Raw genomic sequence first — 19,782 nt, 5'->3', positions numbered from 1 at the left:
TGCGTTGTAACACGCGGCCGCGCTAACTATACGCGGCCGCGTGTTACAGTATGCGGCCGCGTGTTACAATACGCGGCCGCGTCTTTTTTTGAAAACAAAAACATGCGGCCGCATCTTTTTTCGAAAACACGCGGCCGCGTCTTTTTTCGAAAACACGCGGCCGGGGAATAAAACCTGCGGCCGCGTGTTTTTGTCAAGAAAAAGACGCGGCCGCGTGATTTGTCAAGAAAAACACGCGGCCGCGCGTTATAAACATGCGGCCGGATCTTTCTTTGATGAATGTTGAAGTCCATGTGCACGTGGGGATCGTGAAGGTACACAAACAACAAAATGGCGGAGGACGAAGGAGCTTATGAAAGAGTAAGTATTTTTTCTGTTAGCTTCAATGTTCAGTCCAATTCTTTTCATTAAGCTTCATCGTTTTGTACACGTGTAAGGGGGCTGGGCTGGTAATATATTTTAAGTACCTATGCTATAGCTCTGTTCTGACAGTCTTATTAGATTGGATTGCAAATCTTATTTTCCTATACTATAGTAGTGGTATGGAAGTTTTCCAAAGGCAAAGGGTTGACAAGTTGAAATGTAATGATATGAGAAATCATAATCGGAGGGTTTGGATTTTGGATATTATAAGTTAGTTTATTATTTTAAAATTCTATATACCCAGACGATCTCAATCGAACAGAATCGACGATCGAAACAGTCGAACCAAATCGAACGCAATCGACCGATTGAAATTCGATTGTCAAACGCAATCGAATCTCAATCGAATATTACCGCAATTTTCAGATTCGATTGATGTTCGATTGCGTTCGATTGATGTTCGATTGCGTTCGATTGCATTCGATCGTCGATTCATTGACCCCCAGATTGTTCATCGCATAATTTCTACGGGAAATCAAAAGTAATTTCATTCGGCTTGTGATGTTTGAGAGTTTGGATGTTGGGAAGCTGCAAGAATAAAGGCCAGTCGAACAACAATCGAACCAATCGAATATTACCCAGAATTTTGACGTTCGATTGAGATTCGATTGCGTTCGACAATCGAATTTCAATCGGTCAATTGCGTTCGATTTCGTTCGATTGGTTCGATCGTCGATTCCGTTCGATTGAGATCGTCGGGATATACATCATAAAAAAGTGAGTCACTCATTCAGAGTCACTGCAAAATTTCAATGATTTAGACATGTATAGTTTTTGTCATTCTTTTCTCCATTTTTATAAAAGCTCTGAAAAATCTAGCTAATTTTTTTGCCCGATTTTTAAAACTTATTTTATTCTTGGCTGCTTTAGTTGAAAAAATTAACCGATTAGTTATTACAGACGGTCTCAATTGATAAAATCAGTCATAGATTATACCAGACGGTCGTAATCGATAAAATTGATAATTAATCGATAATTAATCGATAAAACTTATTTTATTCTTGGCTGCTTTAGTTGAAAAAAATTGACCGATTAGTTATTACAGACGGTCTCAATTGATAAAATCAGTCATAGGTTATACCAGACGGTCGTAATCGATAAAATTGATAATCGATGGATTAAATATTTATTAAAATCTTTAATCAATAAGTAATTGGCGCCTAAAAAATTGTGAGTATCGATTAATATCAATTATGTATCGGTTAGCTATCTATTAACATCGATTACTGTAGCTATCGATTAACATCAATTAGCTATCGATCAACATCGATTAGTTATCAAGGCTCGAAATAATGATTTCAAGTGGGTCGGACAAAATGTCCGATCAGGGTTGCTTTAGCTTGAAAATTATTATTTTTGGGTCGGACATGAAGCCATTTGGGTCGGACAATGTCCGATGTCCGACCGTTATTTCGAGCCCTGAGTTATTGATTAAAAATTGATAATTTCCGTAATTAGTCGTTATTGATAATTAACCGATATAGATATAGATAATCGATAATTAATCGAGGCTGAAAAAATTGTGAGTATCGATTATCAACCATTGATTACCGGCTTTAATCGATTTTTAATCCATCCATTTTAATTGATGATCGATTTTATCGATTACGACTGTCTGGATAAAAATTGATAACTAATCGATATTAATCGATGGATAAGATATTGATTAGAATCAATAATTGATAGCTATTAATCGATATTCTAAATTTTATGACACTCAATTAGTTATCGATTACTATAGATCCAATTGATAGTATCAAGTTATGACACAAAGAAGGTACAATGATCGATAATAATTGATAGACCATCAATAATAAGCGATCATTACTCGATAATAATCGATACCCGAAGGTAATTGATATTCACAATTTTTTACCTCCATTAGCTATCGATTATCGATTCTAATCCATCAATTAGCTATCGATTACCGATTCCAATCCATCTCTACAGGATGTAATAATGATTAATTACACTCTTTAAGGGTGCACCAAATTAGAAGAAATAACACATCGTGTGATTAACGTACAAAATTGCAGGCCAATCATAGTGGGTATCCCCCTTGAAAAGGGGGAGGGGTTGAAAATTTTACTGAATTTAAAAGAAATGGGGCCTGTGAAAATGTCAAATAAAAGGGGTGGCTTGGACAAAAAGAGGGGGTGAATTTTTTAAGGGGGAAGATTTGGCAATTTGCAAAAGAGTTTTGTGTTTTTCATTTATTTTTAAATTTTTCAACAATTATTATTTCCATTCACTAGATTAAAGAAAAAACTTTGTTTCTACAACTCTACTTGATGGAGTATGTTACTTTTTCAACCTTTGCATTAATTCATAACCTTGGAATTGTGTAAAAGGTTGAAAAAGAGGGGGGTTGAACTTAAACCTGGGAAAAAGAGGGGTTGAATAAAAGATTTTCATTTTTAAAGAGGGGGTTATGAGTTTAAAGTGCCAGGGGTGCCATTTTTAGGGGGCTTGATACCCCTCTGCCCACTATGCCTATGTGATAATTTTATTGAGTTCTAATAGTAGTTTTTGGCTAATTTTGGAGATTTGGGTTGGCCTAAAACGTTAAAAAATTAAAATTTCAAAATTATTTTTACAGGACTTTATTAATATGCACCTACAGTCTGTTCATGATAAGTGTGCAGCCTTTCTTATTTTGCTTATAGCTTTTGAAGGAATTCTCTAATCATAATAAATTTGGTATGGTTGGAAAGGTATTAGTGAGTGGAATAATTTGAAATAAAAAGTTGTTTGAAAATGAAGATCTCTGTAGAATAATGCTACAATTGTAATTTTTTAGACCAGATTCTTGTCTCAACAGGGTCTGAAAAAGGGGCTCCCAATTTTATTTTGATCCTAGGTCTAGATATAATTAAGGAAGCCAAAAAAGATTATTTTGACGTGTAAAGACTAAAAAAGTAAAAAATACCCATTTATAGCCCATTGCTTGTAAGAAAAGTAGGGATAATTAGGTGAAAGAAATTTTTGGCTCAAAACCTCTAGCAATGGTCTCAAGTAAAACAGGGTGGCCAGCGATACTGGAAATACTTGAAAATACTTGAATATACTGGAAAAAAAATTGATACTTGATTATACTTCAAATTTTGATAAAAGTGTTATTTTTAAAGTATATACTGGAAATGAAAATCTCTAATACTGGAATATACTTGATTTTATCATTCATGATGCCGCGGAGGTCAAATCCTGGATTGGTGTCCAGCGCGGGATAACTCATCACCCTTTTTCGTTATATTGTTTGTGAAATTTTAGTCGAGTATGTACTTGAATATACTTATTTTTCTTGGTCCAAGATACTTGAAAATTTTGAAAATGTACTTGAAAAATGGAAAAAAATTGTAAAAATGTACTTGATTTTACTGGAAATTGGATTCCCGAAATCGCTGGCCACCCTGTAAAACTTACTGACACTTTTTTAGTACTAAGATTCTGAAGCTAAAGTATGTCAATTTGAAGTCTTGAATCTTGAGGTATCACAAAGACATAATTATTGAAATTAATATAAACAGAACTAAAAAATTTCAAGCATGATTATCTCAATATTAGAATATAGAAAAGGGAGAAAAAAATTTGGAGGTTTTTCTCAGAATAACTAAAAAAAAACTGAGGACCAAATTTCATAACTTACCTGATTATCCCTTTAAAGTAAATAAAGCACAAATTAATAGCATGGAGACACTATTGGATCCAAATCAACAGCTTTCTTTGACTGACTTGGTGGTTTATTATTACAAAGTGCAACCAAAACTGAAGTATCATGAAATAGTTTCAATAATAAACCAGCATCATGGCAAGCACTTGACCCTTAGAAACTTGAAAAACATATGTGCAAAACAATCTTTATCTCGAAAATGTAATGTAACTCACGAGCAACTTTGTGAAGCTATAAGGAATGAAATTGGTACTTCGCTGTCTCTTGTTGGCTATAGGCAAATGTATGAAAATTTAACATTGAAGTATAACATCAATACATCAAAAGAAAAGGTAAGGTTAGCCTTGCTAACAGTTGATCCAGAGGGTGTAGAACAAAGAAGAAGTCGCACTATTCAACGTCGTTCTTATTACACTGACGGGCCAGGTCATATATTTCACATTGATGGCAATGACAAGCTCAAGCAATGGGGATTTGCAATCCACGGTGGAATTGATGGATTCAGCAGGAAAATACTTTGGCTAAGTGTTTCAACCACTAACAATGAACCAATAGCTGTGGCTAATTTATTTTTGAATTGTGTGAAGAGGTTTCTAGTAGCCCCTAAGATTTTAAGAATGGACAATGGAACTGAAAATGTACATTGCAATCGTTTGCAAGAGTTTTTCACTGGAGAAGACAACCGATGCATAAATTCTGTTTCAGTCAGGAATCAACGAATTGAATCATTTTGGTCAAGACTTAAACGTTATCGTACAAATTGGTGGATACAACTTTTCAGGACCATGGAATCAGAAGGTCTTTTTAATGGAGAATTAGAGTCTCACAAAGAGTTGCTTTTGTTCTGTTTTATGCCAGTCATCCAAAGAGAGCTAAATGATATGCTATCCACCTGGAATAGGAGGTCAGTTAGACAGTCAAATGTTAGTCCTGGTGGAAAACCTGATATATTGTTCCATGTTCCTGCTACTGTTGGTTACAGCTTTCAGGGAACTCCAGTTGAACTAGAAGACATAAACGTTGCATCAGATTTGATTGGAATTATACAGCAACCATTTTTCAAAAGTAAAGAGCTCTATGACTTGCTAATGAGCTATTCTGTATTGCATGGTTTATCACAATTTAATAACGCAGAAGATTCACTTGAAAACTATGTGAGACTACTTAACTTGTTACAAAATGATGGTGTATATTTTTAACTCAAATACATTTCTATAATTTATGCTTGTTATGTTTTTTTAGTCAAGATATTTTGCAATTGTCACACTCATAGTGAATTAGCGATCTATTTTAAACCTTTGAGGTTAGATCGCATGTGCGGGTTGCAAATAAAACCCATTTTGTCAGCTTGATGAAACTCATACAAATTGTACAGGAAGCAGGTTTAAATAGGCTCTCTCGGTTCTGTTATTAGTACACTTTGAATTTTGTAAACATCAGGGCTGGAAAAATTCAGACCAAAGAGGAAAAATATCTGCTTATCACTAGAGGTTATACATTGCTACTCTCAAGTGCCTAATAAACGGGGGGTTAAAATAGACAGGGGGATGGAAAAAATTTTCAAATCTAATAAACAGGACCCCTAACTACTTTATCTGGATTAAATTAAAATTTTTTGGATTTAATTTCCCGAGTCAAGAGTTTCAGAAATTTCACGTGGATTTAATTTCGCGAATCCACACGTTTTCACGAGTTTTAATTTCGCGAAAAGGGCAAAAAATCGCGAAACCGCAAAATTTAATCTCATAAAAATTTAATCCGATTAAAATACCTAATTACAACCTAATTACCAGGGGGTTGGAAAATGTTCTCCTGAACACCCTTACATAGGGTAAAATTAAGCTGAAAATAAGGCCATTTATAGCAAAATGAGGGACTTTCACTATGGTACCTGAATATTTAAAAAAAATAAAATAAACAGGGGGTCCTGATAAGGTCTGGGGGGTTGGAAAAAAAATTGAAAAATCAACAAAGGGGGAGGGGCGTTTATTAGGCACTCGAGAGTACCTTGTTTCTATTATTTTTTTAGCATTTCAGAATTTAGCTATTTTTTAAATTTTTTGCTAAGAAATTTTTTCCACCTTGATTGAAAATTTAGTTTTTTGAAACTTTTGTGAATTTTTCGGGATTTATACTGTAGCCAACTTGGTAAAATCGAAATTTCTGCTGCATATGGGTAATTGGCTAATTTTTTTGTACCCCAAAAGATAATTATGTTGAGAATATTTTTGTGTTACTCGACATCTGTCGCGTGTTTTGAGCCTACTGGGCCATAATAATTATGCATTATGCATTATTATGCATTATGCGTTATGCATTATGCGTTATGCATTATGCGTTATGCATTATGCAGTAGGTATTATGCATTATGCATTATGCATTTTCCGTTATGCATTATGCATTTTCCGTTATACATTATGCGTTTTGTACTTGGCCAAAAACATATATCCAATTTTTCTGGAATTATGAGAACTAGCTATTTTCAATAATAATTTAGAATAATTCAGAATTAATAATGATAAATGACTCACAATGTTTTTCTTTTTTCTTTTTTAGATTAGTAGTTTTCTCAACCTGCGAAACATTGGTCACTTATTAGAAACATTTAAAGTCCACAAAATTGATGACACGGTGTTAAAAAGTGTTGACGACCTAACATTGGCTAATCTTGGTTTAGCGTATGGTGATGTGATTGCATTCAAGTTGAAATTCAAAGAATCTGAGACCAACCCACAAAAGACCTATGAATCAAGGTTGCAAAATTTAAAAGACAAAATGAATATTTCAAGACAAAGAACTGACAGAAAAGATGCAAAAAACAGATCCATCAGTGTTAAAAATGTCTTTAAGATGACATTATTCTTAAAGTGTTTTGAAAAAAAGTATGTGAGAAAATCTGGAGAAATGTTTGAGACAACTGTATGCATGGAAACTTCTTATGATAAACTTCATAACGAAGCAAAAGAACATTTTGGAATTGATAAGACAACCAACACCTTCTTAGCTTCTTACAATAATGAGACTTATCAAGGAGTCATAAATAAGATGGGCCAATTCATTGCTTTGAATAAAGAAAAGAAAAAACAATTGGTAATGTACCTCATGTATCCAAAAACTTATGGCCGCTTGGAGTATGAAAGAAACAAAGAAAATTCCATTTTACAATTTTGCGATGTGTGTGACAAAGAGTTTGTTGGCTTTTGCGTTTATTGTGCTGCACAGCAAGAGCTGGAACAACATGGCAATTACAACCCTCTTGTTTTCGATGATTTTGATGGACAAAACGATCAAGGTGAATTTTCCCTTTATTCTCAACTTCAGTTCTACTTGAATCTGACCATTTTTTGAAAAACTTGAAAAATACAAAATAGACAAACTGAAAACTGGCCAAAACCAATTATACTTCAAAAAGCTCCCAAAAAAGTTTATAGAAGACTTTTAAGGAATGTGTACACCTTTTTTCCGATTTTTTGTCAAAAAAAATTTTTTCAGTCAAAGTGGAAGAAAAGTTACTGGATTTCATTTTGGTAAAATCGCGATCTTAAAATCTTTTTTTAATCCAGAGTTATAACCATTTAAATTTCAAAACAAAGTTCGTCTTATGATGGTTATTTACTCAAATAATTGTCTCTTTCGGAAACAACAAAGACAAAAGAGAGAATTCAGCTGATGTTTATTCTCACCTCTATTGAATAGTAATATTTTTGACACATTTCACTGATTACTCAAATAAACAGCAATCATCTCGTTAAAAATTTCAAATTGATGTAGAAAAAAAACGAAATTTTACCACACCATACTACTTTTAACGAAGTTAAAGTCACCCATAGCATTTAGATATCGACTTCATTCTTTTTTTATGAGATTCCCAAAAGATCAAACTTAAAAAGTGTCTTAGGATTTTATTTCTAACCGACTTGTTTTTCCTCAATTTATAGATAACTGAAAAAATCACATTTAAATTTACTTTTTTATCGATATTTTTACAGAATTTAGGATTTCAAGAGTTAAAGTCGATTCCAAAAAAAATCCCAAGACACTTTTTTAGTTCAATCTATTGGGAACATAGTATCGAAATTTTTTTTTCAAAATTCAAAAGCTATGGGTGACTTTAACTTCTTTGAAGTAGGTAAGGTTAAAATTCTTAAGATTTTAATTATATCCTGCCCAGTTTTTTAAATTCAGCTGAAACTTTTACCATTAGAAAGAGAATATTATTGGCTTTCAGAAAATATATACTTTTGATATATAAAAATTTGCTGTTCTAAAGATATGATCAATTAAAGAGAATGGTTCAAGAAAGGTGTACACATACCTTAAACGAATTTGGTCAGTTTCTGTACTGGTTTGGAGGTATTTGGCCTCAAAGGCAAGAACATTTGATTAAAATTCTCCATAAACCTGAAAACGTGTGTATTTTCAGGCTAAATATATCTCTAAATCAATACAGATTTTTTAAATATCCTTATAATAGTGAGACCTTCAATGAACAGACAGGCGTGGAAGAAAAGAAGAAAAAAAAACAGAACTTTATGAAAAATTGAGGGGGCAATATTTTTCATCTTTAGCAATACCCTGTTGACAACAATAAACTTAAAATTATTTTGTCAGGAGATGGAGTTGGAAGTGGAAGAAGTCGATCCCCTATTTTGTCAGGAGATGGAGTTGGAAGTGGAAGAAGTCGATCCCCACTATCTGAAACAGCTTCCATGGAAGATGTCACATCTGAAAGGTTTGACAATATATAATATTAAGAAATAAAGAACTAACTTACAATTGCGACACAGTGTTTCATGCTGTCGCATGAATATACACTAGATCCTTGCCTTTAGCCACTATTTTAGAAATAAAAGTGCTCAAAACTTTTGAGATTTTACTTCCTGTTAGTGAGAGCTGCTATGTTTTATATTAAATAAAAACACTCTTCGTGTGTACAGACCTGTTAGAAGCAAATCAACTTTTTCAAATGATCAAAAAGTCGAATGTTAATGTTACCATCAGATTTAGCTCGATGCACTGATGAAAAAAATTTGTCATTTGTTAAGTTTTGACCACCTGGACTCGATTTATGGCCCTTTTTAGGCTCAAAAATGCTCATTTTAGGCCCAAATTTGGCCCATTCCATACGATTTGACCTTGCTAAACATAGAAATTCCTAATCTACATAAAGTTTGAAAACTTTTGGTATATAACATGTCTGGTAAGCTCATTGAGCCCAAAAACCTCAAAATCAGGCCCTCAGCTCATGGACTATTTTTACCATCTTTTAAAATCTCAAATATGGCTCAAATGAAGGATTTTTACCTCAGGATTCAAAAAATTGTCATAACATATATCTAAAAATGAGGTAAAAGTCTTTCGTTTGAGCGATATTTTGAGATTCTACTTTTCACTTCCGTTTTTAACCTCCAGCAAAAGTGATAACGTCATGCGGTGGCAACCTGAATGGTCAAAATCATTATCACCACTTATTTTTGTGATCTTATGGACGCAAGCGATCATTTGAAAAAGTTGATTTGCTCTAATTAGTCTACATACGAAGGAAATAGTGACTCTCACTATATGAAGGACACATCGTCTTATTTTCTTAATTCCTCGCAATGGGCGTTGAGGAGGTCCGATTTTTCCTCCAGGGGGTAAACCTTAAAACCTTAAAAAATCTGGAAAATTCAGGGGGGGTAACAAGATTTAGTAAAATCCTGGGGTCCCTTAAAAATAATAAAAAAATCCAGGGGGGTCTCTAAAAATTCAGTAAAAATCGGGGTCTCTAAAATTTCGGCAAAAATCCAGAGGGGTTGATATTCCAAAAATGACCTCAAAATTGTTTTCTGGAATAGCTCAATTTTCACTTTTAATTTTGTCTGATCATAAAGAAGATTTACTCTTCCTAAATTTTAGCACACCAGTGAATAGCGGGCTACTACCCTCATCAAGACAACGTAGCATACCATTGCGGTACAGGCATTCTATCGGGTCACCTGGACTGACGCATAATCTTCTATATGAACGATCACAGAATCCAATTCCACCCCCAGATGGACAAAATCAACATCCACTAGAAAAGGAAGATCAGCAAAAAGATTCTAGTGTTGTCAGTTTATTTGGACAAGACGAGATGGACAGGTTTTTTGAGAATCTCAGAGAAAAACCGCAAAATGTGACTAAAAAAACAGAAGAAGAACAACCTCCAATTGCAGCAGATATCTCAACTGCTTATGACGAGTTTGTTCATCGAGAAAAGGAGCCCAAAAACATTCTCGTTCAAAGAGATAAAGACTTCTTTTGGCAAATCCTTTTTAGCCAAGAATTTAATTTGTCATGTGAAGAGCCTCGTGTCCGGTTTGCAGGGGAATCCGGTGCTGATGAAGGTGGGGTTTATCGTGAATTTTTAACATTAGCCATGAAAAACCTGAGTCTCTCCAACCTTTTCATCGGAGAGGAAACATGCTTAGGAATAACATGCAAAACTGAAGCCATATTGGATGGATGGTACCATATAATAGGGCAGCTTATTGGTGCGTCAATTTTGATCAATGGCCGAGGTCCTGAATGTTTTCATGACTCGCTAGTACGGGCGCTTTTTGATATTGAGCAACCGCTGTTAATCGAACCAATCGATGATGCTTCTATCAAAAACCAAATTTCTCACATCAACCAAGGCAACTACGATACCCTTTATGACTACGAAATTAATCCTAGTGGAAAGGAAAAAGAAGAACTTATAAGATTATATATGATAGCAGTCCTCGTGGTTTCAAAATCGTCTGCCATCGAGCAGTTGAAAGGTGGTATTTGTTCAATTAGCAAAAATCTTCTACTCAAAAGCAACCTTCAGGAAATGAAAAATTTTTTAGTCTACTCTCCTGTACAGTATTCGTTTGAACAATTCATCAGCCAAATTGAGTACCCACAAAATAAAATTGGCGCTGTAGAGGTAGGATCCAATTTGGAAAATGAAGTTCGTCGGGGTGTTGCAGATTTCGAACTTATTTTGTTAAATATTGGACAGGGTAAAGTTTTTCTGGAACCAGGTACCGCTCTGAGATATACAGATCTATTATATTTCATCACTGGTTGTGACCGAATTCCATCTTGGGGTTTGCCAAAGAAAATCGAAGTCGATTTTGATCCTACCGCCACTTTACCACACACGCACACCTGTGGGTCTTTGCTTCACCTCCCATTCCGAGTTACAGAGTCACAGATGGTTGTGGCCATAAATTTTGGTGGAGGTTTTGGTAAGATTTAGAAATTGAACTTTTTAAAAACATGACTTTCGAAAACTCATTTATCCTGTTGATATTTGTTAAGTAGCACTATGAAAAACTTTTGATTTGGGTTTTACAGTTATGATGAAGTGAAAACTAAATTGTGATTGACATATTATCTTTTGTTTACCAAAACGTTTCATTTTCTATGTGTTTTTTTTCATTCACACTACATTTTTTACATTCTTTGGATTTCACTTTTCCTAGGCAGTTAAAATGAGATCTAGCACAACGAATAATCTACAAAAATTCTTTTCATTTGGTTTATAACAAAGGCTCGTTGTACATATTTGTTAAGTTCTCATTATACAAATGGGCGTGCACTTGTTTAAGAATAAATAATGACATAGATAATATGCATGGGACCTCCACGAAAGTGGAAATGTTATAATAATAATTACATTAGTTTACACTGAAATCCAACCTTCTGTTATCTCTTCACTGTCTTCACATTTTTAACACATCAAACGTTTTGCAGATTCCTACAGTTTAAGGAAAAGTAGGTGAATGAGCGTTTTTATTGTATATATATTTTTAAAGATTTTTAAAAGATGCAAATTATTTTTTGATTTCGTTTGAATATGAGGTACTTTCTATTATAAAAGAAATTTCATTTACAGTTTCTACATGGTGATCGGCAAAGAAGCTAAACTTTTGAGTTGAATTGATTTTTTATTGACACAGCATTTTAAGGAATTGGGACAAGCCATTGCTAAAGCAAAGCTGAATTTATTCATCTGTAAGCGTCCGATTTTTTTCTCGGCTACATTTTGAAGTGTTTTTTGTATTCTCTTGATATTTAAAACTTGATTATGGAGTGAGTATTATCCTTATTTAGATCAAAGTTCTGTTAATATTTCATTTAGTTTTGTTATACTGCAGCTTTTATTGTAGATCTGTTATTTATTTGATATTTATACTCTTTTGATATTTAAAAGATTTTTCCGCAGCAAGTATTTCTTGGATTCATATCATCTACCATAAGGGAAGAAAATTTAACACTATTCTTATATAAAAAAGAGCGTATTTCGAGGTTCCAAAATTTCGCCTTTCGCCAAATTACACACTTTTTTATAAGAAAAGTCTCTATAAGAAACTCAGGGTTAAAATCGCCAAATTGTAAGAATAACTTAACCCTATTCCAACGAGATGAGCTGGAGTTTTTACAAGATGCTTAACTGATTGGTTATTTTTAAACAATAGGGATGACGCGTTCTTTAGAAAAAGTAATAAAATCGTTTGTCTCAACATTTAACGACCAACAGAATCATCAAATAACTTGTAAAAACTCCAGCTTGACCCATTCTAACAGGTAGAAATTTTGGCAGATTTGGCCAGAATCCGCCAAATTAAGTTCCCGCCAAAATTTCTTTTTTTTCGCCATCCGCCAAATTAAACTTTTTGAAAATATGATCTCTTTTAAGGTATTTTTGCATTTTTTTTGCTGTTTTTACACCATATTAAGGACAAATTTTTCAGCAAACGCCAAATTAAATTCCCGCAAAATTTAGTTTTTTCGTCCATACGCCAAATTAAATTCCCGCCAAAATTTCTTCCTTTAAGGTAGGCTTTTTGAACCTACCACCGGTGGTCCTATAAATTAACCCCTGTCCGTCTGTTCATTCGTTCGTTTCTTCGTCCGTCTGTTACCAGCTTTTCTCAGGATTTCTTTGCACAAAGAGGCGTATTAGCAATGTCCGAAACATGGCCGAGTCCGATTTTGGAAAAAAAAAATTTCCCGCCGAAAATACCGAAAATATGCCCGAAATCTCCGTTTTTTGCAGATATTCATTGGATTTTTTCCTTTTATTTCGTTGTTTTTTCACACTAAAACATCATTAATAAAAATACCCACCATCAATGTTGCATGTTTCAATTGTCAAAAAAACTGAATTTTGAAGCCGGAACTTTCTAAAATTCGCCGGAACAGCCAATTTTCGCCGGAAAAATGGTATTTCTTGAATTTTTCGAGCTGTACTTTATATTTTTTCATGAAATTTTGCACACTGATGCAAAATGGCAATACCTAAAATATGACAGAGCCCGATTTTCAATAACCATTGTTTGTACATTGTACATTGACTTTGTTTGAATCTCCGTTATGGATAATAATAGTAATAGTTTTCGTTTGTCGTTGTTCATTAATTATGCCCTTGCAGATTGATTATTAGCCCTCTAGTGCTATTTGCGCTCTCCGCTTCGGAGACCTACCTTTGCCTGAAAACTCTCAAAGAAAAAAGAATATGATGTGATATTTGCACGTCTCAGCCTTTGAAGAGTTGTCCATCGAGTTACCAGCTGTCGAGCCTATCAGAAAATAAGCTGACTAGGGCGATTTACGGCATGGAGCAAAATTACCGTAAAAAATGCACACCACTTCCACCCATCTGAGCATACTCATTCATAACTTAAAAGAAGCGTATTTGGATGTAGAAAGTGGAAAAACCTGTGAGAGATTGATATTTTAAACACACAAAAAGTTATTAGCGGAAAACCTCAATTATGACGTCATAAAAATTAAAACTTGAATACTTCTTGAATTGCAATTCGAATCAGATCAAAATTTAACCAGCCCTCTTATTAGAAAATCAGTAAAATTAGAAATTAAGTAAAAATGTGAGATTGTTCAACCAAAATGTATTGAAATGTATAAAAATTATAGATTATGTTGTATGTTACCTAATACGCGGAGTTTGGATTTGGGGTAACATTTGGGGTAACACCCAAAAATAATAAAGCTACTACTAACTTGACTCCTAGGACCGTTTTAAGACAGCCACTGGAGCAGGACCTAAGAGAACCGCGTAGCGATGGCTGTGACGGACAGGGAGCCTTAACCGTAATTCCGGTCATGGGAGGTGTTTTACAGTTCTTCAGTTATAGCTTATTATTATCCATATAGCGGTCATTAAGTAAGCCATTAAAGATTCAAACGGCGGGCGATATTGAAAGGTTCCGTGATTCAAATAGTCATACCCGCGCTGGGGAAGCTAAGGTGCTCGGCTTCAGAGGGCTGAAATATCATTAACTATCAGGGGGGATCGGGTTCAATAATCCGAAATGATAAGCCGTCGTCGAACATAGAGGTCGTCGTCGCCGCGCATAGAGGCCGTGGTCGGACATAGAGGTCGTCGCCGGACATAGAGGTCGTGGTCGGACATAGAAGTCGTCGTCGTTCATAGAGGTCTCAGCCCAATTTTTTTCGGTCTTTATTTTATAAGTTCTGGTCTGGAAATTTGACAACACAGTCTTCAAAATAACACCTTATCTATCGTATTTGTGTATAGCAAAGTCACGGCAGAACGTCGTCTTCTTCGATAACATAGAGGTCTTGGCCGGACATAGAGGTCGTCGTCGAACATAGAGGTCTTGGCCGGACATAGAGGTCGTCGTCGAACATAGAGGTCTTGGCCGGACATAGAGGTCTTGGCCGGACATAGAGGTCGTCGTCGAACATAGAGGTCTTGGCCGGACATAGAGGTCGTCGTCGAACATAGAGGTCTTGGCCGGACATAGAAGTCGCCGTCGAACAACGGGATCATTAGCCTGGAGGTCACTTAGAGCTTTTTGATAGACTGGATGACGCAGATAAGTGGCCATTCTGATTTTTATTCTGCCCAGACAGACTCTAAAGTCGTCTGGAAGATTTCAGATGTTTTGGAAATTAATCAATGATCAATGAATGGGGTGATGATTTTTTTTCAATATAAGTCATTGTAGGCATTTCTGTTGGTTCTTTGCTTCGTTTTTAGCCAAGCAAGCTCGACGCTCGCTAATGCTTCTTACTCGATGTCTTGAAATTGCCATCGAGCGCGAAGTAAGAAGCAAGATCATGGCTTTTACAAACAAATCACCTTCTTCAAGTCCTTGGATTGTCCTTACTGAAACTATCTTCCTACTTTGAAACATTCTAACTGCCTTCATCTGCTGCCCTTGACTTCCTTCTGATTTTTGCGAAGCATAAGATTTGAATTGTTCACTGGTGATGTTTGGATATGAATCATGATTACTGGACCACTTTTCAGTAGAAGGAGGAATTTCCAAAGGGTTCAAACTGGACGAAAACTTGTAATGTCTCTTAGCTTTATTCTTCAGCTTTTTTACAAGTTTTGGGTAGCGAATAAAACGTTTGATTCGATTGATCAGCTCATCTTTGGAACCTGTTGAAGAAAGACCAATGTCTTTTAACCACTCTAATGCTTCTTCTTTGGTAAATTTAGATACATTTTCAACTAACTTCTTCGCGCTCATTCTACCTTCCTATATTTTTTATTTACTTTCGCTTTTGTATTTGGCTGTCGCTACCGATTTGTTTACATTTTAGCTACCATTTTGAATTTTTTTCCCCCCAAGAATCTCTGACCGCGCCACGGAAAACTGGGTAATATTCGCTTCGCAAAAACCACCCTGAGCAAGAACCAACCCGCCAGATAAACCGCCTTCGTTGATGCGAACCACCCCGGCGAATTCTATGTTCGACGACGACTTCTATGTCCCTATGTCCGGCCAAGACCTCTATGTCCGGCCAAGACCTCTATGTTCGACGACGACCTCTATGTCCGGCCAAGACCTCTATGTTCGACGACGACCTCTATATCCGGCCAAGACCTCTATGTTCGACGACGACCTCTATGTCCGGCCAAGACCTCTATGTTATCGAAGAAGACGACGTTCTGCCGTGACTTTGCTATACACAAATACGATAAGGTGTTATTTTGAAGACTGTGTTGTCAAATTTCCAGACCAGAACTTATAAAATAAAGACCGAAAAAAATTGGGCTGAGACCTCTATGAACGACGACGACTTCTATGTCCGACCACGACCTCTATGTCCGGCGACGACCTCTATGTCCGACCACGGCCTCTATGCGCAGCGACGACGACCTCTATGTTCGACGACGGCTTATCATTTCGGATTATTGAACCCGATCCCCCCTGATAATTAACCGCCGTGGTTATAGAGCGATAACGTTATTTGCGGCCCGCTCGGAACTTGATGGAAGCCGTTGCATTGAAGCTGAGTGACTTTGACTGAAGGCTAGACAAAACATTTTTTTCTCATTTGCGGCCCACTCGGAACTTGCTTGAAGTCATTGCATTGAAGCGATAAGACTTGCTGATGTTAGACAAAACCTTTATTTGAATAAGTAAGTAAGTCTGCGACCGCAAAGGGCGACCCGAAGGCTCCACTTTCGATAGCTATCTACCCAAAGGTAGGGGAGGGCGCCACTCTTTCTCCCTGGATTTCTCCACTTACCCTTGATCCTTCTCTTAGCTGCTGAGCATCAAGCAGAGAGGCATCAAGTATCATTTTGGAAATCTTTGGTATGACCCGGCTGGGGGTTGAACCCACAACCTTGCGAACCGTAGCCGGATGCTCTACCACTGTACTACGGTCACTCTAGTGTCAATGACACTGTCGGGCTAATAATCAAACTCCGCGGGCAGAAAATAACAGCAACGACCTCAAACTGAACGCTATTGTTATATTAATGAAAATATTTTCAATTAGACCTACTCTAAAAAATTCTGTTTCCGCGTTACCGGGTGACGAAAAAAATCTCATGCGGGAAGCCGGAAAAAATTATCTTTTACACTTTTTCTAAGATGCGATGTTCAAAAACTGTAATTTTTTTGTTAAGTTTGTTTTTTCATAGTTTTGGAAGTTTTCACACCCATTCTAAAGTCTAAATTATTCTAAAGCATTTTTTTGCAGTCTATAAGGGAAGGAGGGATTAGGGAGGATGGGTGATTCCAAACCGAATGATATAAGATAAGAGGGGTATGAATGTTCGATCTGAGTATAAATGTGTTTGTGCTTAGACTAGCTTACAATCATTAACCTGGCTGGGAAGCCAACTACCTGCGGAGAGATAATATGCGAACGGAGCGCGGGAGATTGTTGAAATGACTTCCTCGGAATTAACACGAGCTAAATTCTTAGCTCTAAAAATCACGAATACGGGGAAGGAACATGTTTCAGGCTAGTTCACTGGATAAAAAAAGGTGGGTGAAAACGTTAGTTTATCTGCTGGCAGCTGTAGAAATTTTCCAGTTGTGTGATAAATATTGAAAGATACTTATTATATTATATTACATAATTGCTTACTCGAAACAATAAAGATGACACGTTCTTCAGAAAATGGTAAATATCTAATAAAACGTCTCAATACACAAAAGCAAGTTAACGACCAATCCAATGACGAAAATTCCTGCAATATGTTCAACTTAACCTAAATTTTCTTTCGACAGGTTAATATCCTCAAGGTTGAAAATATTTAACTCTTTCGATTCCGCCCCAGCTAAAATCGTTCCATTTTCGAGGACCTTATTCAAAAAACTGGCACGCTGAAAAGATAGCCCTTGAAATGGGCTTTCCAACGAACCCAAACATGGCCTTATTTGCTTTAGAGGACGTCTATCAAAATAATCCTGCATTACTAAAAATAGACAAACAATAGAAAAACGACAAAAAACGACAATACTGACTGACTAGTTAGGTTAACTAAAGACAAAAAGAACGACAACTTTCGCCCTCCACAACCCCGACCGAAAGTGACTGTACCACCCCACTACTTGTGGTGTTAAAAAACGACAAATTACGCATGCGTGTTAGATATGCAGGATTATTTAGTCGAACTGACTGTTAGCCAAGATAATTCGATTCAAAGTTGACAAGTTTCAAAAACGAAAAAACTAGAATTTTGGTATAGAAGGAGTTAAACATCTTATAGAAAACGATAACGGAATTTGGCCTGGACTGCGCATCAAAAATGGGACTTGGTTGTTCATCATCATTGATCGACCACAGTCGAGACAATGGATTCGACTCGCTGACGCCAGGAGCCGCGGTCGCGCATAGCAGTACTCAGATCATCAAATTGAAGCCCAGTGTCACTGCATACTGTGTCTGGGTAAGTTAACTTTCTAGATTTTTGAGGGAGTAATTTGGGTTTCCACAACAAGAGAAATGAAATTACCTGAGTTTAAAATCGATTGGGTCGGTTTAAAACGCGATTGGTTCAGTTTGAAACGCAATATAGGTCAAAACAATTAAGGGAAATTTAAATGTCAATTGGTCAACTTTTATTGCATGTGTCATTAAAAGCTAAAAAAAGTTATAAAACTTTTGTAAATTAATGTCCGAAGAGAATTTAACCCTCTTTTGCACATGACATAAGGAATTTGCACTTCACGTAGAGGCTTTTCGAAGAAACGCTTGCATACGAAATCTATCTAAACGTGACAAACCCTACTACCGTCAGTTACATAAAGAAGTAGGGTTTGGCACAGGCTAGGGATATATGTAATAAAAATGGCGCGTTGTTGAAATTCTTATACTACTTTAACCGGATTAACTTTCGCTAGATAAAGTTTCGCGAGGTCAAAAATTCGCGAAATGTTGCGCATAAACTTTCGCGAATTGGAGCTATCCCAAAATTTCGCGAGATAAACTTTCGCGAATGAAGAAATTGATTAAAAAACAAACCACCAAACCACAGAACCCAGCCAACTCCCATGGGTCTAGTTCTCACCAGGGCCATGCAATAGTAAGGATTTGACCATTTGGAAGTGGCTCAATAGCTCCAGAGGTCGAGAAATTAAGAATTGGAAATGGAATTGGAAAAGTTGCAGAATTTCGCGAGATAAACTTTCGCAAATGAGCAATTTTAGATTTTTCGCGAGACAAATTTTCGCAAAAAAGGGCAAAATTCGCGAAACTCGCTAAAGTTTATCTCGCGAAAGTTAATCCGAAGTACTTTCTAGATTAAGTTTAGGTAGGAATTTTTCTAAATTAGAAGAAAGTAAAATAAGGTACAGACTTGTTTTGTAGAAATCGATCGTTAATTAAATATATCTATTGGACCTTTGGTTTTTTGGCTTGGTGTTTTGGAAAAGTTGGTACCAAAAAATCGGCGCTTAGCTTTATCATAATTAGATCTAGTGAAATGTGACATTTTCCAGACCATACTTAGGAGGACTTAGTAATCCGATTTCCCGGGAAATACCAAAAAACCAAGCCGATCACCTTTTAAACCGACCTAATCACTTTATAAACCGACCCAATCATTTTCAAACCTCCGACTGTTGTCTAAACTGGATATTTTTGACATGGATACCACCCCACACAGTGCGCCCATTGGTGGGCATCATTTTGGGTAGACTAGCAAGTTTCCGGTTTTCCTGAGACACAAGACGCGGAAATTGTGCTTATAAAGTGATGTGCGGGCGGGGAAATTATTCTTATAAAAAAACGCTACGAGAATGAGAGGTTTGTATTCAGTGAACGTAGTGAGCGTGTTGAAAACGGAGCTACAGCGAAATACAACGACTAGTTACTAGTCTACATTTTGGGAACCGTCATGTGTCTTTTTTTTCAAAAAAGATGCGGCCGCGTGTTTCTCATAAAAGATGCGGCCG

General features: G+C 36.1%; 1 protein-coding gene across 1 annotated transcript; it reads left to right on the top strand.

Annotated features, from left to right (window-relative positions):
* Window positions 1-73: 73 nt before the first annotated feature.
* Window positions 74-11,589, top strand: LOC136810684 (uncharacterized). Its single transcript, XM_067067259.1, has 4 exons — window positions 74-360; window positions 6,650-7,385; window positions 8,705-8,825; window positions 9,992-11,589. The coding sequence occupies exons 1-4, from the start codon at window positions 331-333 to the stop codon at window positions 11,340-11,342; spliced, it is 2,238 nt and encodes a 745-aa protein (XP_066923360.1). The 5' UTR covers window positions 74-330; the 3' UTR covers window positions 11,343-11,589.
* The last annotated feature ends 8,193 nt before the right edge of the window (window positions 11,590-19,782 follow it).

This window comes from Clytia hemisphaerica, unplaced genomic scaffold, assembly GCF_902728285.1.
Source record: "Clytia hemisphaerica strain Z4C2 unplaced genomic scaffold, Clytia hemisphaerica genome assembly, whole genome shotgun sequence".
NCBI classification, from domain to species: domain Eukaryota; kingdom Metazoa; phylum Cnidaria; class Hydrozoa; order Leptothecata; family Clytiidae; genus Clytia; species Clytia hemisphaerica.
The sequence above is the reverse complement of the archived record's forward strand: the minus strand, read 5'-3'. Positions and strand labels throughout refer to the sequence as shown.

What these genes read in the sequence shown, in the direction of transcription:
- LOC136810684 (XM_067067259.1), top strand. Translation starts at nt 331, where the DNA reads ATGGCGGAGGACGAAGGAGCTTATGAAAGA. An exon ending in ACGAAGGAGCTTATGAAAGA is followed by an intron (nt 361 to 6,649) that starts GTAAGTATTTTT and finishes TTTCTTTTTTAG; the next exon opens with ATTAGTAGTTTTCTCAACCT. An exon ending in TGATGGACAAAACGATCAAG is followed by an intron (nt 7,386 to 8,704) that starts GTGAATTTTCCC and finishes TTATTTTGTCAG; the next exon opens with GAGATGGAGTTGGAAGTGGA.